This window comes from Centropristis striata, chromosome 3 (assembly GCF_030273125.1).
Source record: "Centropristis striata isolate RG_2023a ecotype Rhode Island chromosome 3, C.striata_1.0, whole genome shotgun sequence".
NCBI lineage: Eukaryota > Metazoa > Chordata > Actinopteri > Perciformes > Serranidae > Centropristis > Centropristis striata.
Genome location: NC_081519.1, coordinates 24,583,693 through 24,605,509, shown reverse-complemented (window position 1 = coordinate 24,605,509; position 21,817 = coordinate 24,583,693). Strand labels below are relative to the sequence as shown.

Below are 21,817 nucleotides of genomic sequence, written 5' to 3'. Positions count from 1 at the left end.
CCTGAGAGGAAGCACCTTCTTCTTTCTGCAGCTGATTTTTCTTGCACACACTGAGCCACAGAGGGACGTGTAATCACTGAAACATGATTGGATGGAATAAAGTCTCAGTGACAGGTGGTGATGAACAACTCCAGCATCCTCATATATAAGAAGAAAACCTGCCTCTGCATTTCTACTTCTTGATTTTCTAATAAACAGTTTGAGGAGGTTTGAGTTTTATAGTAGAATATGAATAAATCCTTTTTTTTTTTACTTGGAGGTGAATCAGGGAGTGCTGATTTTTTTTTATTTTAGATATTTTTAAAAGCAAACTCAAGACCTCCGGTCCTCCGGCAAACGTTTCATGTCCATCAAATCACACACAAACAGATTCAGAAACAGTTTTTACCCCACTGCAATACGGACACTGAACACTTCCAGTCACCCTCACACACGGTCACTTAGAGACTGAGCCCCTCTTAGTGTCGGACTGTATGCTCTTTTCTCATTCTACCCCACTGTCACTTTAAAAACATGCACTAGAGAATGTATGTGAATGTATGTGGGAATATGGGAGGGTAGAGAGGGGGGCTGTCTGTGAATGTCTGTGAATAGCTGGACATGTATGGTTTATTTTGTCTTGTATTATGTTAGAACTCCATTTTGCTTTTATTTATTTATTTTTAATCTATAAGCACCAAGATGACTGCCATCCAAGTTCGTTGTGTTTTTGTGCAATGACAATAAAGAATTCTATTCTATTCTACTTGTTTTGTTTAGCTTTTGTTATTTATTTATTTATTTATTGTCTTTTACTGTTTTAGTCTTGCTTTTTATAGAGGTATATTTTTTATTTTGTTTTTTTTAATTAGGTTTAAGGAGTGTAACAATAATGAAAATAATATATTTTTTAAGTATCCATTTATTTATATATTTACTTATTTTCAACTATTAAGCTATTTATTCTATTCTATTCTAAGTTTATTTACATAATCTATCTGTTTTTTCCTCACTGTAAATTGATGAGATTAAAGATGCTGTTTCCCCAGTTCTTGTTTTTTCTCTGCAAGCTTTTAATTGTTATTGAATGTTGTTCTTATTACCACTATTAATCATTAATTAATTAATTGCTTGGTTTGTGTGTGGGTAGGGTGTGTGTGTGTGTGTGTGTGTGTGTGTGTGTGTACTCCCCAGTGCTAAACTATAATAGTATGTAAATGAATAAACAAAGGCACAAAAGCTGATCTACCAGACCTGCATCCTCAACAGAAATACATGCACAAATAATAATAATAATAATAATAATAATAACAATAAGGAGCAAAACAACTAAATAGGAGAACAGAGAGCTCCTTCTCCTTTACCCTATTGTAAATACAGAGCAGAGCCAACCAGCTGATAGAGAAGAGAAGAGAAGAGAAGAGAAGAGAAGAGAAGAGAAGAGAAGAGAAGAGAAGAGAAGAGAAGAGAAGAGAAGAGAAGAGAAGAGAAGAGTGTGTGTAATATTAATAGAATGTTTTTGTTACAAAATGACAGCAACAGATGAATAAAGCTGTTGTGAATAATTGGGAGGCCTGTGTTTGTTTTGTCCCTTACAATCATTTTACTGCTTCAAATTAAAGCTGCATATTTGCCTTTTTAATGAAAAATGAACCTATTGAAAGACTCCACATGCTGTATATAGATACATAACACATCAAAACAGGATTGTTGTGCAACTCAACTGGACTGCATTTACTGTAGAATAAGAAACCAAAGTATATCAGTATGAGATTCATTTACTCTCATATATCATATTGACACAGTTTTGAACTAGCCTGTTTACTACGACTTGGTTTTAATGCACCAACCCAACATTACCTAAAAAATATATATACATCTTAAAAAAACACATTATTTACATGATATGATGCAGTACTACCGATATGCACACAAAGTATTCAAAATCAGCTCCACGTTGACAAACTACAGCATTAGCTTGCTCTTATGTGTATTGTGTTAGTTATAAAAACAGAATAATGAAAGATTTAGTAATAATACAACACTTTGAAAGGAGCCATTCTGCAAAAATATTACTTTTATTATTGATACTTTAAGTACATTTTGCTGAGTATTCTTTACTTTTAGCTGAGTAACATGTGGATATATCAAAACTTTCTGTGTTTTTTAATTAAATTATACTAATAAACTTCCTTGAATGTGTAAGAGCTCATCATAGACATGATGTAATGCTGCGTTTTGACCACTAGATGGTGGTGAAGATCTATTCTTACAGAGCCTCGAAGAGTCGCTGTTTTTATTTTGTGTGTGTTTATGTGCAAAACATTCAACTTACTGAAAACTGATTTTGACAAAGTGTTTGAATATTGTTTTGAAAATCATGTTTTTTGTTTGTTTGTTTGTACAAAATAATACAGCGATAATGTCAGAATGAGATTATTGAGACATATTAAAACAGTATTAATATGGATTTTTATTTCACTTATTCTCTGATTAACTTACTTTAAATGTATTATTAATATGAATATAATCAACTAATAAATGATGATGTATTTTATGGACCTTTTTATTAAACATATATATAAAAATAACAATAAAATGATTCCTAATAATACATAGTTTGCGCAGCATATAGCTGGATTATGGATTCTAAAAGTTGAAGCCCTCATATTTTCTACAAATAGATGATTATGAAATATGGATTTTTTTCCCCATCTGCATAGCCCATCCATAGGGCTCTCTGGCAGTATATAAAGTATTTAAAAGTAGCTCCATTTCCCAGCTGCAACACATTAATGCATCAATAACTATAATCCAATAATATGATAAATATTGTTCTGAAATGGGACATTTGAGTACTTTAAGTACATTTTAATGCTTCTGTACTTTGTCTTAAGTTTTGAACACATTGTTGCACTGCTGCTTTTATTCACAGAAAGTAAAGATGAGACAGAAGCCCGCTGCCTCTCTGAGTCCTGCCTCCTTCTGCACACAAAGATAGAGCTCAGCCTGAGAACCCAGCGAGGGTTTCACTGCGAGAGGGGAAAGATATCCCCCTCGGTTCTGCCCGACACGATGTGGCATCTGTGGGTAGTGTAACTCAAGTGGAAGGGAATTAAGAAGAGACGAGGGTTCAGGGACTCTGAAAGCAGTCACAGAGAGTTCACGTGTCGCTCTGTATCACAGGGAAAATGTTCAATACGCACTCTGATGTATGCAGCCAGATTAGTTTGACAATACAGTAGTTACTGTGTAGAAATATTAAATGTCACTTGTGTTATAGAGAGATTATTCGTGAACTATAATTACGACAGGGAGTGTCTCTTTACACATGAATATTCATAGTAATCAGTAATTAAAATCAGTTTCTATGCAATTAACTCGGCATTTAAACACTCCTCACCTGCAGAGCTGCGAGTCAGGACACGTTTCCCCTGGAAGTTTTTGAGGAAAGAACTTGGCAGTTATTCATCATTACCACTGATAACAAAGCTGGCCTTGAATAATGGCTCCTGTTGAAAAGTTTCTGCAGGTTTCCCTTGCCAAGTGGATCAAACATGGTGAATATTTACAGCCAAGGTCCCTGCGAGGCCCACATTAACCTCTCAGTCTTATTTACTGTACCTGCTGGGCTGTATTAAGTCAGAGTCTGAGTCCAGTTAGACTTGGATGTAACTCTCCGTTCCCTGAGACCACATGTCCAGATTTCTTGGATGCATTAATTCATCAATTCAGGGTTTTTTTTTTGCAGTCTGTGCTGCATTAGCCACTGTCTCGTAACTCTCCTAAAATCTGGCTCCTGGGGTCCAACTTTTGAGCTTCTTGCCAATTAGGGGCACTTGTATGGTAAGCAGATCCATTCCTCCTGTGCCCGGAGGAGTCACTATGTCTTATTTCATTCTAATTCCACCCTCCATCATGTTCGGAGGGCGGGACATGATGGGAATGGCTTGTGACAGTTCTGACCCATTTGGAGGTCTTTCCACACAGCGTGAGCCGCTGAGCTCCTCCTCAGACGCTCGCTCTCAGCGGCCTTAATGTCCTCGTGGGGCCACATACAGTTTCTCATCTCACAGACACCATTTTGGAGAATTTGCCGTGACCTTCTGCCTCCTAGACAGAAAGGTGAACGAGGACGTTTGCTGTAACACGTTCAGACAGAACAGCAGCTACTGTAGCGGCCTGATGGCTGGTCGTCAACCCTGGAAAACACAACATGCTGAACATAACACTGTTCAGTGTTGCATTTCCCATTTACTAATTGTTTTCTAATTATCTACAGCTTATTATAGTTGTAATAAGTTGTTTTAAGTCCTCAGAACCACACACAGTCATGGAAAAATGTATTAGACCATTGTTTACTTCATTATCTTGTTCATTTTAGTGCCTGGTACAACTAAAGGTACATTGATTTAAGAGCTGATATCCGGACATTTTCGATGGTTTTCTTGTTAATGTGTTTGGTCATTATAAGGAAAACCAAGGAAAATGTCTAGATATCAGCTCTTAAATTAAACTATTTAAAGCTATTTTTATTTTTATCATTATATTTGTCCAAACAAATGTACATTTAGTTGTACCAGGCATTAAAATGAACAAGAAATTGAAGAAAACAATAGTCTAATACTTTTTTCCATGACTGTGTGTTGTTTGTTCCAGTCCTCAAATGTGACACTTTTACCCTTAACATTTGGTTCAGACAACAAAACTCCTCCCTTAAGGTTAAGATAAACACTTCCACTGTAAGATCGACAAAAATAGTTTAAGAAGTAAAAATAAATGTATGGAACTACCAGAAGTGAGGTAAGTTATGTAACTTTAAATAACAACATTTACTTTTGCGGACTTTGTTGTTCTTTATACACCCCAAATTGCTTTTAAACTCCCCAGCAGCCACTAGAGGGCGCTACAAATAAAATATTGGTCATTTTAGGATTCTGTACAAACAAATGGTTGGGTTGTTTCTGGGAGGAGAACAGTCTCATACCACATTTTAATATACATTTCAGTTTATTTTAATGTTGTTTATGTAGGTCATTTTAAACTTGCACAACTTAAATGCTTTGAATAAAATAATAAATGAAAAAATACTTATGAAGTAATGGCAAACCAAAGCAAGTTCATGCTGGCCAAAAAGGTGCAGGCTAAAAGCTTATTACATCCACTATTTTTACATTAATTCCCTCTAGATTTATACAATGCAAAACATTTTTTTAAAAAGCTTGACATAATATGCATTGTGCATTAAAAAACAAAAAAATCCCAAACAGGCATTCATATAACCATCAATGTTTGTACTTCAGTTTTATATGTGTTTATTATTTAATTGCCATTTATTTTCAAAATAAATTATCTCCTTGGCTGTTAAACATCTTTTAATTTTTGTTTTTGTAAACATGCAAATTATTCTTAGTTCAAATTGACTCACTTTAATTAAGAACAATTTCTGGATGCAGCCTGCAAGAATCTTGTCTTTTTTAATTTAAGTGGATTATTTTGCACTTTTTCGAAAAACAAATCTAAACAAAAGTCTAAAATTAAGAGCATGTAAGGTTTTATAAATAACATGTTAGTCAGTTCTAAATAATCACCTCTGTTTAGAACTCTTATAAATCTCTTCTATAACATTAAAATTGGATATGGGATTATTTTTCCCAAGAGTACACATTAGTTAATGTATGGAACCATAAAATAATTGTACAATATACTATTTCACTCGTTTTGATTAAGCATTTCTTTTGTTTTCTAGCATAGTTTTGGTAATAATGCCTTTGTATGGACATATTTTTGAGTTGCTAAAAAAAATAAGCAAATCATGGTGCTTGATGTTTATTCTCCTCCTGCTTTTTAATTCCTTGTAGACCCGTCCAACAGAACCTCTGGAAAAGGGCTGCAGACCATCTGGACAAAAATCCATTTATTAACAACTTATTAACATTTCCAACTGCTGACTGGATGGTTTATTAGAAAGTGAGAAACTCATAACTCTCCGTTATTAGTGAATTACTCATTTCAGGCTTGTTTTGGTCCAGATGCTCTGCAGCCGCTTTTAAAACGTGGTAATGCTAAGGTGGTAAATGAAGAATTGGTTCACCACCAAATAATTGCAGTTTCACTTCAAACCACAAATTTCTAAATAGTCTCTCACAGCTCAGTGTTTTGGTGATTTTATTGTTTAATTTCCTTTAAATGATGACGTAGCTCTCTATAGGCAGGGAAGGCACTAGACACTTGGGGGACCGAGGCAGGACTTGGTTTGGGGGCCCATGGCACCGCAGGAACTTTTGTTATTTTATTTTTACAAATAAGCATCTAAAGACTAAAGTGAGATCTACTGACAGCAACTGTATATTTAAACAGACTACAGTACATACAGTTTTTTGTTTGATCTGGTAAAAATTATTAACCTAACTTCAATGTCCTTATACCCCTCATCTGAATAATTGTTTTGTCACTATTTTTTGGTAAAAATGGCAGAAAAAGAAAACATCCAAAACAAACACTGGGGTGTATATTTTACTGCATTTGATCTATTTGCATCTGCAGATTTATCAAAAAACAAACAAACATATAAAGCTCCCACTCTCCTGCACAGTATTGTGTTTTTACAGGTTCTATATTGTTGTTGCTATGAATTAGATTGAACATTATGTGTGTATATCATCATACCCTGATTTATAGAAGATTTAGTTCCTAAGAAACGTGATGAAAAAATATCTTTTTTATGGCTTTTGACAGTATTTTATGATTTATGAAATGATAAAAGGAGATATCAGATTTTCCTTCTGTGAAAAACTGAAATAATAACTTTTTCAATTTGCTTTATCCAGTGTTCAGATTTATGTCCTGGGAATAAATGCAAATGAGTGCATATTTTATGAGTTCACACCTAATTTGCCTACAACATTTCAGAAAACTGGTTAAGTGTCATGGTGATATCTATAAATTAAATTAAATTACCCTGTGCACCTGTAGTGTCCCCTTTAATTCTTATTGTCTCTTGATTCCAAAAAAATTGGTGCTGCTGTGTAAAACACAAATTAAAGAATGATTGCATTAAATTCAGAGTGTATATTTTCAAAAACAGAAGTTTAAGTTTGAACTACATCAGTTATTAAAAAAAACAAAAAAAACAACAGGTGGGTTTTAAGGGGTTAAATATATTTTTACATTTTTAAATTGAATATAATGTCACAAAGGTTGAGTGAAGTACTGCATTGTGTTTTATTTACATTTTACATTGTGTCCCAATCGTTTTTAATGCAGTCTGGGTTGTATTAAATTAATTTAATTCACACAAATGACATTTTTCAAATCAAGGACAGTATATGTCTGTCAACATTATTAAACTTTTAAATCAAAACTAATTAAATGCAATTATTACTTTTCATTATTATTTAGCAATTATTATGTATTTATTACATACTTACTTATTAATTACTTTTAATGATTATTAAAAATATTTAGGTGGCAGTCTGACAGAAATCACAAATAAATAAAATACTATAATTAAATTATATAATTATTATTTAATAATTATTATTTATTATGTATTTATGAAATACTTTTCCTATTAATAACTTAACTCTCTTTAGGTGGCAGTCTGACAGAAATCACAAATAAGTAAAATACAATTATTACTTTTTATTATTATCATTTACTAATTATTTTTTACTCATGCATTTATTTAATACTTATTTATTAATTACTTTAAATAATAACTTACTTTTTTTTTAGGTGGCAGTCTGACAGAAATCACATGCTGATGACATTTTTTAAAGTAAACAACAGCAGTCCATTCATTCAACAATAAATAAAGCCTGCCACTGTTTATGTGCGTGACGGAACATCTTAGAAATGAGTCATTTTAACCAAATAATCATCTCTGTAACTCTTAAGTCTATTGTTTTCTTAAATGGATTTACAGGAAATAAACAGAAAGGTGGTTGAAGCCGAGCCATCAGCCACCAGGAAGCCCCCATCACTGAATCATCATGCCAAAGAGTTGTTTGTTTGCCATTAATTTAATTCTCTATTTGTTTACTCACACAGGGCCGAAGCTGTGAATCATGGGGCCAGGGGCACCTCTACAACAAAAACCTCTTTTTCTTCCTAGCTGCAACTCAAACACACAAAAAACACTTTTTGAAATTATCATTGCCCCTGTTTGACATTAAATCAGTCAGTTGCAGGTTGTGGCCCTCAGAGCTCAGATGCAGAGTCCTCAAGGTGTGAGTCAGATGGCGGGGGACTTACGGGTGGTCGGGACTGGAGGTAGAAAGAGTTTGGCGTGCCAGCGGGGGGTCCTCCTCCACTGAACTCCTGAACCCCCTCCTCTCCTGCTTCACGGGGTAAAACCTTTTAACACACGCGCCGTTCTCCACCGGGTCAGGCCGAGGTCTCCAGCCTTTCACGCGTCGGCCGCTAATGAGGTTTCAAAACCTCAGAGCAAGGTGAAGAGAGTCTGACCTCCAGTCAAGAAACGGAGCTGTGGAGAGACGGCAGCACCGCCGCTCAAATCACTTCTGACATAAAACCACAGAACAATGTGCAGCAGTCTGGCTCTGGGAAACACTGAGAGAAGTGATGCTAAGAATGATCCACGCTGCTTCTGGTAAGTCCAATTTCATGTGTAATGCACAATATTTGGGTAAATTCTGCATGTAAATCATGATTATCTACTGAGGAAATGTGTAAGCTGTAGCCCACTTTTAGCTAAAGTACTTGTAGCATTTGGTGCAAAATCCAGAGATCTTTGCTGCTTCTTACAAATGTTGTTTACGTTCAGAACAACAGGAAGTTGGCTTGTTTCTTGAGTCTTGTTTTGACGGCTGAGCTTAATGTGAGCTGGAAACAAATGTCTCTCTCTTAAAACACTGGACACTAGAAATTGGATTACATTTTAAATGATAGGAACCTCAACTAGCATACGCTGTGCTGTGAGAGAGAGAGAGAAATAACTACAGCAGCAGTGAAATCAAGACAAAAAAGGGGTTTAAAGTTTCCTGTTACTGGCTTTAAGGCTCTGTAACAACGTGCCTTCACTTCAGGCCTTTAAAGGCTGATTATTTGACCCACAAAAGCATTAACATAGAATAATACATGATACCGAAAAAATGCAGATACTACAATCTTTTTGGATAATCCTACAAGGATAAAATACAAACAAAATATCTGTTCTTTTAGTTTTCTTGTTCATTTTAACTAGTTTGTTTATGAAAATGTGATTATTTACAGCCCTTGAGTTAAATTTCTGCTATCCAAGGTTCCTGTCTCTGTCTGTTATTAGTAATACAATACAACACAATGATATGAAGTCATGAGGAACATATTGATTTACAAAGTGATGAAAAATTGTAACGATAGAATAAAGCACCTGTGAGATGTGACAAAAAAAAAGTAATAAGTCATTATAATATTGTAACATAACCAGATTCTAGGCTTAAAACTATTTAAAGGAGATCAAACAAGCAGTTGTATTCTTGTTATTCGGCCTACAAATAATATTGTAACATTTACTAAACCTTAACCACTAAAATGAAAAAAATAAAAAACATCTGCATCTGAAATATTTTCATCTCCAGGTAATGTAAAATTAAACTGTGAAATATATTCAAACTAGATATTAGCAGCATTTATTTATGGTTGCCTTTCATGCGATATTAAAATATAAGTTATGCCCAAATGTTTTGGTTCTGTCCATACAGTTAAAAATCTTACAGAATAAACTTTAGACACCAGTAAGTTATTATGAGCAGTAGCTACGCTCCACAGATGGCACACTTTCATCGTAAAATATAGTCCAAATCAACACTGTACTAATTAAAAAAATAAGAAAACAGAATTCGATGCTTTAAAGGAACACAATCATTACCAGACTCGTCACTGTTTTATAACAGATCTTATTTTTTATTCAGGAGAGTCAAGTTGGGCTTTCCATTTTTAGAAAATAAACCAATGACAATATTACAAATAATGAAATTGTTACATCATTCACAGGGTTACAGTCAATATACATTTATACAGAAATACAGGATCTCCCACATCAGTCACAGTGGTCTGAACCGGCACTGGTCTACAATGTGGGCTTTAGAGGGTCGGGGAGCACGTGGGGGTCCCCTGCCTGTACCAGCCCACAGCCAGAGTGGTAGTGGGAGGGGAGGGGGGAGGGGGAGACAGAGGGGGGAGACGGGGTCACGGGGTGGCGGTGTGGTACGGAGGTTTGTTCAGGCTTGTTCTGAGCAGCAGCCAGCGTTTGTCCATCAGCAGCCGGCTGGAGAGTCCTGAGCCCTGGAGCTCTGCCTGCTGCAGCATTCACACTATCTGCACCTGAAAAATATCAACCCAACAAGCTACATTTGACCACCGCAGCAGTAGATGGCGCTACGGTGCTTTGGGCTGCAACCGTAAAAAAACAGAAGCCATTTTCTGTCCGCCACAGTAGACCTCTCGCTCTGACCACGCTGCAGTTGGGTGGCGTTCAAACGCAGACCCAGCGGGTACAACCTGGCACGGCTCGTGTTTATGCACACTATCATGTAACAGTAACACTGAGATTTAACGGTTTTCCTCCGTCCTTCAAATATTGGCACACGGTGAGGGCAGGACTGAGTGGTTTCTTACTTTGCTTCACAGATGTAAGAGGAGAGAGAACAGTGTGTTTTGCTGAAAGTTGGAGCAGGCAAGCGCTGTGTGGAAGCGTCGCAGGCCTCGACCACACCGCGTCTGCTTCAATTTCCAGAGGAAAACTGTAAAAAGTTCCTAAACGAGAGAAGCTGGAGTCTGAACGAGGAGATTTCTGGTGCAGTAAAAGCTCACAATAAAATTGCAGCTGAAAAGTTAAATAAAGTGAAGAAAATAACAGTTTTAGAGGGGAAATAAGCAAATTAATGTAACATAAAGGTGCAGATTCCTTTCTGAATATACAAATCTTGAATTGATATACAGTGGATTTAAATTTCCCAGTGAACCAATAAGTAAGAGACAATTATTTCACTTGAATAAAATATTCATTCTGATTTCAGGGAGGCGATAAAATAAATAATCACCACACTGAGCAGAATTTCTTTAAGGAATTTACCCTCAATAATAAAACCTGGACCAGATGAATTAGTAACCTGGTTTCTATACATTTTTCTACAGTCCAGAATATGGACATTGGGGCTTTTTCACAGCTTGGGCTTTGGTGTAAAGAAAGCAGCTAGTCTGCTGTTGAAAAGCAAGTCAGAATCACTTGAAACACTTGATATAAGTGCATCAATTTCTCCTCCCGCCATCGTCGCTCAGCTTGAACTGCAACAATACGTCTCCTTTGTGCCAACAAAATCATAAGATACATAAATACGTAATGTGGTGCTTTCAAACACTCCACATTCAATCAAAAAAGATTTCTCTTCCTTCAGATAAAAATGGAAAACAACAAACTAACCCTTCAGAAGGAGTTCAACATGAAGTATCCTCTCAGCAGGAAGAAAATACTGAAAGTATGCAACATAAAATCAACTCGAGCTCTTTTTTTATGTGCAGTGAGAAGCACGTCTGGCCACCCTGTTTAAGGTACTTCCTTCCTTGAAGCAAAGTTCAAGGATAATTGCTTGATTAATAACTCAAAGTCTTGGCAGCGTCCATGGACAAGCATCTGAATGAGCTTTAATGGGGCCGGAGCAGAAACTCAGCCGCCTCGTGTATACTTTAGATTAATTTCTCCAACAACATTAAGCGTTTTTTATCCTGACGGTGGAATATTTGCAGCAGTGCAGCCTCACAAAAAATAATAAAACTGATGAGCTGTTAAGTATGGAGAAATGGGAAAGGAAGACAGTCTAAAGCTCAGTTTATAAAATAATAAAAAAAGAAGAAGCATCAGTGGCATTTAGGTCACAGCATCAGTCGCTGCTCAGCTCTGACTAACAGCTCGTGATCGTCCCTCCTCCCCGTTTCATATGTTGTAAAAGCTTCCAGGGAAATATTGGTTCTGATGTGTTGCACTGCAAATGGAAAGGAGAGGATTATGGAGCAGGAAGAGAATAAAAATCCCTCCACCCATGTCCTTGAATCCTCTGGAGGGCCGGGGGGGATAATGAAAGGTAAGACGGCAGTGACTGAGGTTTCTCACTGTCCTCAACCAGGGCTTTGGTGCTAAAGCTGTCTGAAGGGGTGGCACAAAAACTCAGGTCAAGTCTGAGGATTTGGTTCGAGCCAACATGGAAGCATTGTCCAGTTTTTTTTCTTTCTTTCCTCCACACACCCAGTGACACGCAGCATCTAGACAAGACACACGCTGATGAGTGTCAGCTCACCCCGCTGCTGTTGACGCTTATAAAGTCGCAGAGACGGAACCAGACAACTGCTGAGAGCCGACCGCGTGGAGATCAGTGGGAGCGGCAGACAGGTGGCCGACAGGCATGTATGTGATCAAGGAGAGGGAGACAGAGAGAGAGAGAGAGAGAGAGGGGGAGTCAGTGCCTGGACAGAGCGGCTGTGATCAGGGTGCGGCCTTCCCGCTGTGACCGGACACATCTGACCGATGGTTCACAGCTGGACGTCCGTGTCTGGCTGTCAGGCCTCGGAGCGGGGCCCAGTAGGAACTCTGCACTGCTGATATCATTTACTGGCTGTATACATAAACCCCCGCCTGCTCCGGCGTCTCCGGGGAATCATTGCATTGCTACAAACTCTCATCTTTCCCCCCTGCATAACCCCCTTTTACACCAAAGACAACGCAAACAATGATTGACAGCTCTGTACTCATGAGACAGCATTGCTCACAGGAGGTGAAACAATAAATGCATAATATACTGTCAGTAAAAATGAAAACCCAGTCACAGAGAAATGCTGTTTATCTACATGGTTTTATAAGCAAGCATATTGCATTCACTTGGAAGAAAAGAAAAACTCTGGTTTTTCTGAGTCATTTATTTTTTGTTTTGTTTTTGGGGGTATTCCTTTCTGTTTTTCGGGGTAATTTCTTTTTCCCGTTTTTCGTGGCAATTTTTTTCTGTTTTTTCGGAGTAATTTTTTTTTCAGTTTAGAGAGAAACAATAGACACATTCATTCCATTATTGAGAGCTCGATTTAATGGAAGCAAACATTAGCGGCTTGTTTAGTTTAATCAAGTTTTACTATGATCTGGGTTTAAGACACTGGCTACCTGACCTTTATTGACCCAGTACAGTAGAAAGTTGAAGATGGGGCATATATATGTGCGGGGCAGGAGTCCCCATAGATCCACGGGAGTCACTTGCAGGTTGGATGTTCTCGCGGGATTTCGAAGTATCTCGATAATTCAGTAAAAAAAAAAATTACCACGAAAAACAGAACAAACTTTGTCAGAAAAACAGGGAAAAATGACTACTTAAAACAGAAATAATTACCCCGAAAAACAAACCAAAAAATAAATTACTCAGTTTTTTGTTTTTTTTCAAGTGAATGCAATATACTTCCTTTGTTTTGTCCACCAACATGACTGAAAATAAACTTCTAAGCATTGATGGAAGATCCAGAGTGTTTGTTGGAGTCAGACAGTTGACTCAGTGCAGGAAAAAAAAAGTAATAATAATAACAATTCAATAATATCCATACAGAAATTGCAAAAATATAACACGTTGCATTTTTTTTGTTTTTAATCCAACAAAACGCCTGATTGTAAAGTCTATTCATGACCATGTGTGTGTGTGTGTGTGTGTGTGTGTGTGTGTGTAAATTAACCATGTGTGGTATCAAAACTTTAATACTTTAAACATAAAAATGTCTTTTCAAAAAAGGAAAAACTGGAAGAAGAAACAGTGAATATAATGCAGCCACATTATACTCCGTAAAGTGTGTCAAATCCAAGCTCTTACCAAACAGAGTTCTAGTAATTGCAGCAAATCAAAGCACTGTGAAATTAACCACTCACTCAGCATGCTATCAAACACGAGTCCCGACGCTTTCGGGAGCCACTGCTTCTTTTGTGCACGTGGTCATGTGTGTGTGCGGCACGTGCACTGACGCACAGACGGCGTGGAGATGAAGGAGGATCTATAACGGGACAGACTGGATGTATGTGATGTAAACAGTAGAACCTGTTTCTCTTGTGTGAATCTATGTAGGACGTCGGTTTGCTATTTTTTTCTCTCTCCACAAGCTTTTTTTTTTTCACAAAGTAAGGAAAGAATGGTGACAACAACTTAGGTCCTCAGTTCTTCTGCTCCTGAACTGATCAGTTACATCTGTCTCTGAGTCCTCACGTACTGGCAGGTCAAGTGCATCTGATATGTACAGTACAGGATCATGATCAGGGTGCAAAAAAAGGGAAGAGTTTCTATTTGGCAGGCTGTGAGTATTTCACTGTGAAAGGAAAAACAAAAAGAAACAAACTTTGTCTATAGTGAGAGGAAGCATGGTGAGACGGAATTCTTCATCACAAAATTTCACACAATATAGAAAATTACTTGCAATGAGAAAAAAATGTTTTTTTTTCCTTTTTCTTGAGTGTAGGTTTCACTGCGTGAATTGTCTGAATGAATGTGTTTTTTTGACATCAGTCCATGCCAAATGTTGTCCATTTCATGGTTTTTTAATTTATTTTCTCTCCTGGGGAAACAGTTGGGTCCCTCCTTCTCCTCTGCAACCACAGAGAGCTCTGTGACTCGTCATGATGTCCAAAATGAAGAAGATGCAGAGACGATATCCACCTTGTTGAGGAGGCCGCGTCTCATCAACTCTTCCTTGTTTCTTTTTTTTTTTTTTTTTTTGCCCTTTTAAAGGGTAGCTTTCCTACTCGGTCCGTCTAGTGTACACGCTTAGATCATCTATAAATTTAGATAAACTCCTCGACTTTTCTCAGTTTTTCTTTTTTTTTTCCTTTAAAAAATTCTTTACAAAATTATCAGAACAAACAAAACCAAAAAAAAAAATGTTCAACATCAAATGAAAATTGGTGGAAGATTGAAAAATGTGTTGCTGGTCACTTCTAACCTCCCGTGTGTCTGGCTCCAAAGGTGGGTTTCTCTGGCTGTGGGCCCTCCGGTTCCTCATCACACAGACTTTTAGTTTCCACAAACTCTCCACAACAGCTGAGCCCAAAGATGGAGGGAGAGTCAGGGTGAGGCCAAAAGAGGAGGAGAGAGGGAAGTGGAGAGGGGACCGGGGATGAATGGTAGTCTGGTGGGAAGACCAGACACACTATAACGCAAAAAAAAAAAAAAACCATCCACTCCATCCTCCGCACCCAGAGCCCGGCATCCCAACTGCCGTTACCCTCCCTCTGCCCCGCTCGGGAGGGTCAGACCTCCACCGACTGGATCTGGTTCATCTGTGCCCGCATCATCTGGACGCTGTTCAGGATCTTCTTTTGATGGCCTGCTAACGTCACACCGACCCTCAAGATGTCACTGTGAGGAGACACACATGTCAGGGTTATGTTACCAAAGGATCTATGCATTACAAATATCCATCTACAGTCGTGGAAAAAATGATTAGGCCACCGGTGTTTTCTTCATTTTCTTGTTCATTTTAATGCCTGGTACAACTAAAGGTACATTTGTTTGTACAAATATAATGATAACAACAAAAATAGCTGATAAGAGTTTAATATAAGAGCTGATATCTAGACATTTTCTATGGTAATTTGGTAATAACCAAAATCATTATCAAGAAAACCATGGAAAATTACATTAAAAATGAACAGGAAAATGAAGAAAACAATGGTCTAATATTTTTTTTCACGACTGTATTGAAATATATTTATTCATTGATGTTCATACTACTACATGCAACAACTTATTTAGCATGCTAAACTAACTACACAAAAAGCACTATGTATATATATATATATATATATATAACAAAGAAAAAGGCACTATTTCTGAGCTCTTCTAGACCTTTAAATAAAAACAAACATTTTTTATTCTTAACTACAATATTTTCTTTGCCTTGAAGGCTTATCTTTCACTCCATATATTGACAGAGATCAGTGTATCTTTACATCCTTCCAAAGTTACTTTGAAATGTCACTTACTTAAGAGCTGATATCCAGTTTTTTTCCTGATAATAACCAAAATAATAATCAAGAAAATCATGGAAAATGTCTAGATATCAGCTCTTAAATTAAACTCTTATGAGCTATTTTTGTTGTTATCATTATATTTGTCCTAACAAATGTACCTTTAGTTGTACCAGGCATTAAAATGAACAAGAAAATGAAGAAAACAAGGGTGGTCTAATAAGTTTTCCATGACTGTATGTCCATCAACAACATAATACATGGAGGCATGAAAAGAAGACCAGCAGCTGAAAAGAAGCATGTACAGAAACCAAGATGAGAGTAAAGGAGAAGAGGCATGAAACAGCTGCGTGTTCATTCGTCTTTGAGGCCAGAAAGCTTATATAATCACTGAAAAATGTTTGGATGCCAGTTTAGTGTAATTTTCTGCGGTAAACCCCACCAATCTCACACCACCAGGAGAAATGAAAAGAATTACAGATTCATAATATTGCTGCTGTACTAGGGCAAAAAATTATAATCACAATTATTTTGGGCATTAGATAATGATTATTTAACATGATCTTTGACTTTGGACAAATCATGCATTAATTGAACTTCTTTTTAATTTAATTTTTTTAAATTATTTTTTTCTGAAAGAAAAAGAAAAAAACCTGACTTGTCTTTTTCAACTGGATGGTCTTGAACTCTAAATATATTGAAAAAATAATAATCTAAAATGAAATGAATGAAATACAAAAGTAACTAAATTACATGAAAACATAAAATCAATTAATAAATAATTAAAAAATAAAGTATAAATAACTCGAAACTCGAAAAATTAATAACGATGTATAAATACTCAAATAAAATATACACATTCATTTAAATACATAAAAGAAACAGTTAGATCAAAATAAGTAAAGCAAAAGATCAGAGTTGTGACATTAAAGCAACACCACAACCCACTGAGCTGTTAAGCATATATTCAATATATAAATAATAATATAAATGATCAAAGTAAATAAATAAAACCCAAACAAATAAAGTTAAATGTGCAGTGAAGCACTGCCGTGACCTGAAAACTTCTGAATACATATTCAACATCTTGGTCAACTATATTCAACATATTTTAGTCAGTAACTGAGGGGAAAAGGGTGAAAATGCAACGCTGTAGGCGGGCTGATTTACCAGAGCATCATTATAAAACAGAATTTGGCACGGTTACGTTTTATCTCAATGATCTCGTTTTCATTACTGTCGGAAGCCAGAATCGTATCGAAAAAAACACCCAGCACTATTGTAGAGGAAACATCCAAAAACATCAGAATAAACAGCCAGTTCCACTCTGCATTAAGGAAATCAGCTTCAAGCATGACAGTTTCTTATCTATTAGACAATGAAATTCCTTTCTCCTTATTCTGAATCTCAACAGTCATCACACTTATTAGATTACACGTTACCATCTGTTTAGTTCAAAGACATGAAGCTCAACATCTCTGTGGGTTAATCTCCAGCTCGTGATACTTTTATCCACACACAGGAAATGATTTTTATCTGTTTCTCTACAGGTGGCATTCTTAATATGATTATATCTTGTGTGAAGGGAGGAGGACTTTTCTCCCAATATTTTGTCTAACTAAGTCCATATTATGATGTTTCCTCTCACTCCTTACTCTGAGGTCAGAGAGAGGCCTGCTCAACACATGGCGGAGAATAAAGGCCGCTGTTATGGCTTTGAGCTATTGTGCCCACTGTTCAGCTTTGCAACTGCAGTATTACGATCTGCTAATTACATGCAGTGCAGCTAGCGTCTTTTATAACGGGCCAGAGGCAGAGTCTGCTGCTCGTTCAGGTTTTAGGGATATACGAGACTTGGCAAAGCCGCCCCGTGTGATCGTATTCCTTGTGCTTATCCAGGGTATATACAGAAATACTTAAAGTTGAATTTAATACCTTTTAATACCTTTTTTAATACCTTCAGAATATTTTAATACCAACATGACATTGATCTGCAACTGTAGTGGAAACCTTTTTAACTTCAGTGTTGGGGGTAACTGATAATAAAGTAACTGATTCTTTTAAACTTTTCTGTAAGGGTTATTTGTCCTCTGAATGGTGTGAGCATGCAAATATTAATCAGCAATTTAGAAAGTATAGAAAATGACACTCAACTGCAAAACAAGCTTTAGAACCAGTGTTTCCCACAGGATGTTCTGAGACTATGATGGCGGGACCCAAACAAAGTAGGGGGGTGGTAGGAGTTTTTTGCCCTAAAAGCCTAAATTTGGTGCCTCTCAGACATTCTAATGCCACTCTTCCATCTTGATCATTGCATATTTAATGAATTATTGTAAAGGAGAATAAGGGTTCTTCTGTTTTTTTCAAGGCATCATATTTTGACAGTCTTCTTGTAAATTCTGTGGTGGACTCAGTTAACACATTCATGTGCTATTATTTTGAAAGCTACATGGGTTTGCTTTTATTTTAAAGGCGGGTCTAACACATTCTTACCGTCATGCCTAGTAAATACCAGGCGGCAACCTCCCTAAGCCTTAAGCCTGCATTCTTTTTTTTTTTTTTAGATTTTTTTTGGGCATTTTATAGCTTTATTGACAGTAGAGATGTTAGAGTGAAAGGGGGAGACAGAGGGGAAGACATGCGGGAAAGGGCTCCGAGCTGGATTCGAACCCGGGCCGCCCGCTCACGAGGACTGGGCCTCCGTGGTATGCGCTCTACCAGGTGTGCCACCGGGAACGCCCCTTAAGCCTGCATTCTATCGAAAATTCCAGCAGGGAGCGCTAAGTTTGGCTGCAAAAACATTCCTGTCCATTAATTTCAATGCAAAATGAAAAAACTTCTCACTTGATTTATTACCCCAGGAATGTTTTTTAGGACAACGCTATGGTCTCAATCACTAGTAAAAAAAATCTTCTTCAAGACAATTTGATGTTAATAGTGTAAATAATGGCTCAATTTAGAAGGAAATAGAAGATAAAGAATCGTATGATTTGGGGCTTGGCTAACTTTGATTGACAGGTCACTAACAAGGCGAGCCGTTATCAGGAGAGAAGCAGAACAATGCGTATCCATGGCAACGTCTCAATAAAGTTATATGAAATGTATATAGATATTAAAAAGGACATTTAGCAGTTTAGTCTCAAAACTTTGACCTTTTCCTGTATTTTCACTTAATGACAGTTTATTTGAACGTTTTGTTCATTAAAAATGTCTTGTTCAGCATTTGGTTGGACTAACAGACATTACAAGGAGTCACTGTTCAGTTTTCTGAGATCAGTAATGTACATTTTATTTTTAGTTTTTGCGAAAAACTAACATCCCAGTTAATCCTAACATGAATTAGCAGTGACTAATTCATGTGTTCTCTTCCATCCTCTTTAACAGGCAGTCTGACCCATATACAGTCTATGGTAAAACCTCACTCAGAAACTCAGTGATGCTAACAGAGTGCTCGCGTGGTTGCGTTTGTTATGACATCTCAAGTGTTTGACGTCCTGGCAGTTAAAAAAGTAAAACAATCCCCTATTGTGAATTAGCGGTGGGAATAATATGGCGGCGTCGGGGTGCCGCTACCAAATGAGTATAGCGGAAACTCTGGAACCTCAGCTCGCTGTTGAAGCGCACCGAGTTTGCTGTCTGGCTCCCGTTACGGTCTTTTGGACAGTGTTGCTGCTGCCGCGGCAGATGGTTCGAAAATGTAATACCTTGTCAGATGACGTATATTACTTTTTAATACTTTTTAATGGTCTTATTTTTGGCTAATTTAATTTACTACCTTTTAAAACCCCTGCAGCAATCCTGTTATCAGACCTAGAGTGGCAGGAATCATCAACACTTACTCCATGGTCATCTGGGACACCACATCAAATGTAGAAAAGTCAGCGCTGGCGAAGTTGTCTTTGTACTGGCCCATCTTGATGGCGTCCAGCCACTCGTCCACAGTGCTGAAGCTGGAGAAGTCTGGGATGCTGCGGTCCAGGAGAGGGAGATGAACACTGAGGGGGACACAAGTAGGAGCCATTAAGAATAATCATGATACAAAATGGCATGTCTACAGTCAGAGTCGGCCCAGACCACCTGCACATGATTCAAAAGTGAATTATTACATTACAAAAGGCTAGACAGAACTTAGAGAATCCCACTGGCCTTATCCATGAACCAATATTTTCCAAACTGATTCCTCATAAAGAGTACTTTCCAAATGAAGTGATAGGCTTCAAGGAGCCAATATATCCCCTCAGTGTCTGTGGAAAATCTGGCCTTCGGTCCTGCACGCCACCACAAATGAAAGTACAGACAGGGATAATGGAAATCAGTAAAGCCTCGCTCTCAAAGGAAACTAACACCCAGAGCTTCAAAAATGTTTTGTTTTTAAAAAAAAAAATTGCAAAACTGCTTCAATCCAGGTTTCGCCCGAAGCGTCCGTGGGAAGGATTTGATCTATCAAACCGAAAGGCTTTAATTTACATAACCGCTCGGCGCCAGGAGAAACAAGAGACAGTGTGTTCGGAGAAAAAAAATGAAAAAAGTCAACTGTGCCACGGATGGCACTTTGGCAGCAGCATGAATTTCCTGTTAGGAGTAGGGAAGCCTTTACATTTAGCGAAGATCAGATGCATAATATTGTTCAAGATGTTATCCACATCAATGTGAAATGATGCTAAAACCAGAGGCCTGTCTTGTGGGATGCCTGCTGGGATGAGATAAAACACACATGCAGATCCGGAGCAGAGAGTGAAAGGCAGAGCAGAAGAACACAGTCTGCACCATGTGTTGTGACTGTGAGTATTACCGACAGACAATATGAACACGAGTAAATCATCTTAAAACAAATTTGATCTGCCGCTCACCCTGAAGATAGTGGGGTCATGGCCTTCAGCGTGTTGGGGTTGCGGATCATCTTGTCGAGGTTGTTGACGATCTGACTGAACTTGGGCCGGTTGTTGCGGTCCTTCTGCCAGCAGTCCAACATGAGCTGGTGCAGCGCGCTGGGACAGTCCATGGGCGGGGGCAGCCGGTAGTCCTGCTCTATGGCGTTGATGACCTGCAGGGGGAGACAGAGATCTCTAAGGGTCGCTACCAGGCTCTACAAAGAGGAGGTCGATCGGTGGAGGGGAGAGAGTGTACCATCCAAGTACTCATGTCCTTAAGTATCAATACAACAGGGGACACTCAAAACCTTACTAAAGTTAAAGTACAAAAGCATTTACAACAAAATGTACTGAAAGTGATTACTGACAAAATGACTCTTTTTGCCCCAAAATGGCCCTTCTGACTAATATATTCCCAAAAATATATTATTAAACTGTTAATAGTGCAGTAATTTGCTGCCCACTGCTCCTTGCATGGTGTGTTCACTTGTGTGTAAAAAAACTCTCACTTAAGTACAATTCTGAGATACTTGTGCTTGACTTTATTATATTATTATATATATAGTATATTTCCAAATATTTAACCTAATACTTCTACACTACTACAATTTAAAGGCATACAGTCTTCAGTGTCTTATTCATTTTAATGCCTGGTACAACTAAAGGTACATTTGTTTGGACAAATATAATAATAACAACAAAAATAGCTGATAAGAGTTTAATTTAAGAGCTGATATTTAGACATTTTCCATGTTTTTCTTGATAGTGATTTTGGTTATTTTCAAGAAAACCATGGAAAATGTCTAGAAGAAAAAGGGTGGTCTAATAATTTTTTCCATGACTGTATATTCCCAAAAAATATATTATTGAACTGTTAATAGCAGTGGTGGAATGTATATTTACTCTTTACTCTCACTACTCTCACTACTCTCATGTAACTTTATACTTCTACTCTACGATATTTTAAAGGCCGATATTTTAC

The 21,817-nt window shown here is 37.4% G+C and overlaps 1 protein-coding gene across 4 annotated transcripts in view; it reads right to left on the bottom strand.

Moving 5' to 3' along the window:
- Window positions 1-9,861: 9,861 nt before the first annotated feature.
- Window positions 9,862-21,817, bottom strand: part of ephb2b (eph receptor B2b) — a 150,947-nt gene continuing 138,991 nt past the window's right edge. For all 4 annotated transcript variants that reach the window (XM_059328830.1, XM_059328832.1, XM_059328831.1 and 1 more), the window contains exons 14-16: window positions 20,815-21,008; window positions 19,804-19,959; window positions 9,862-15,353 (exon numbers count right to left, since the gene is read on the bottom strand). In XM_059328830.1, coding sequence (XP_059184813.1) covers window positions 15,245-15,353; window positions 19,804-19,959; window positions 20,815-21,008 — 459 coding nt within the window. In that variant the 3' untranslated portion in view covers window positions 9,862-15,244. The remainder of the gene's footprint in view (window positions 15,354-19,803; window positions 19,960-20,814; window positions 21,009-21,817) is intronic.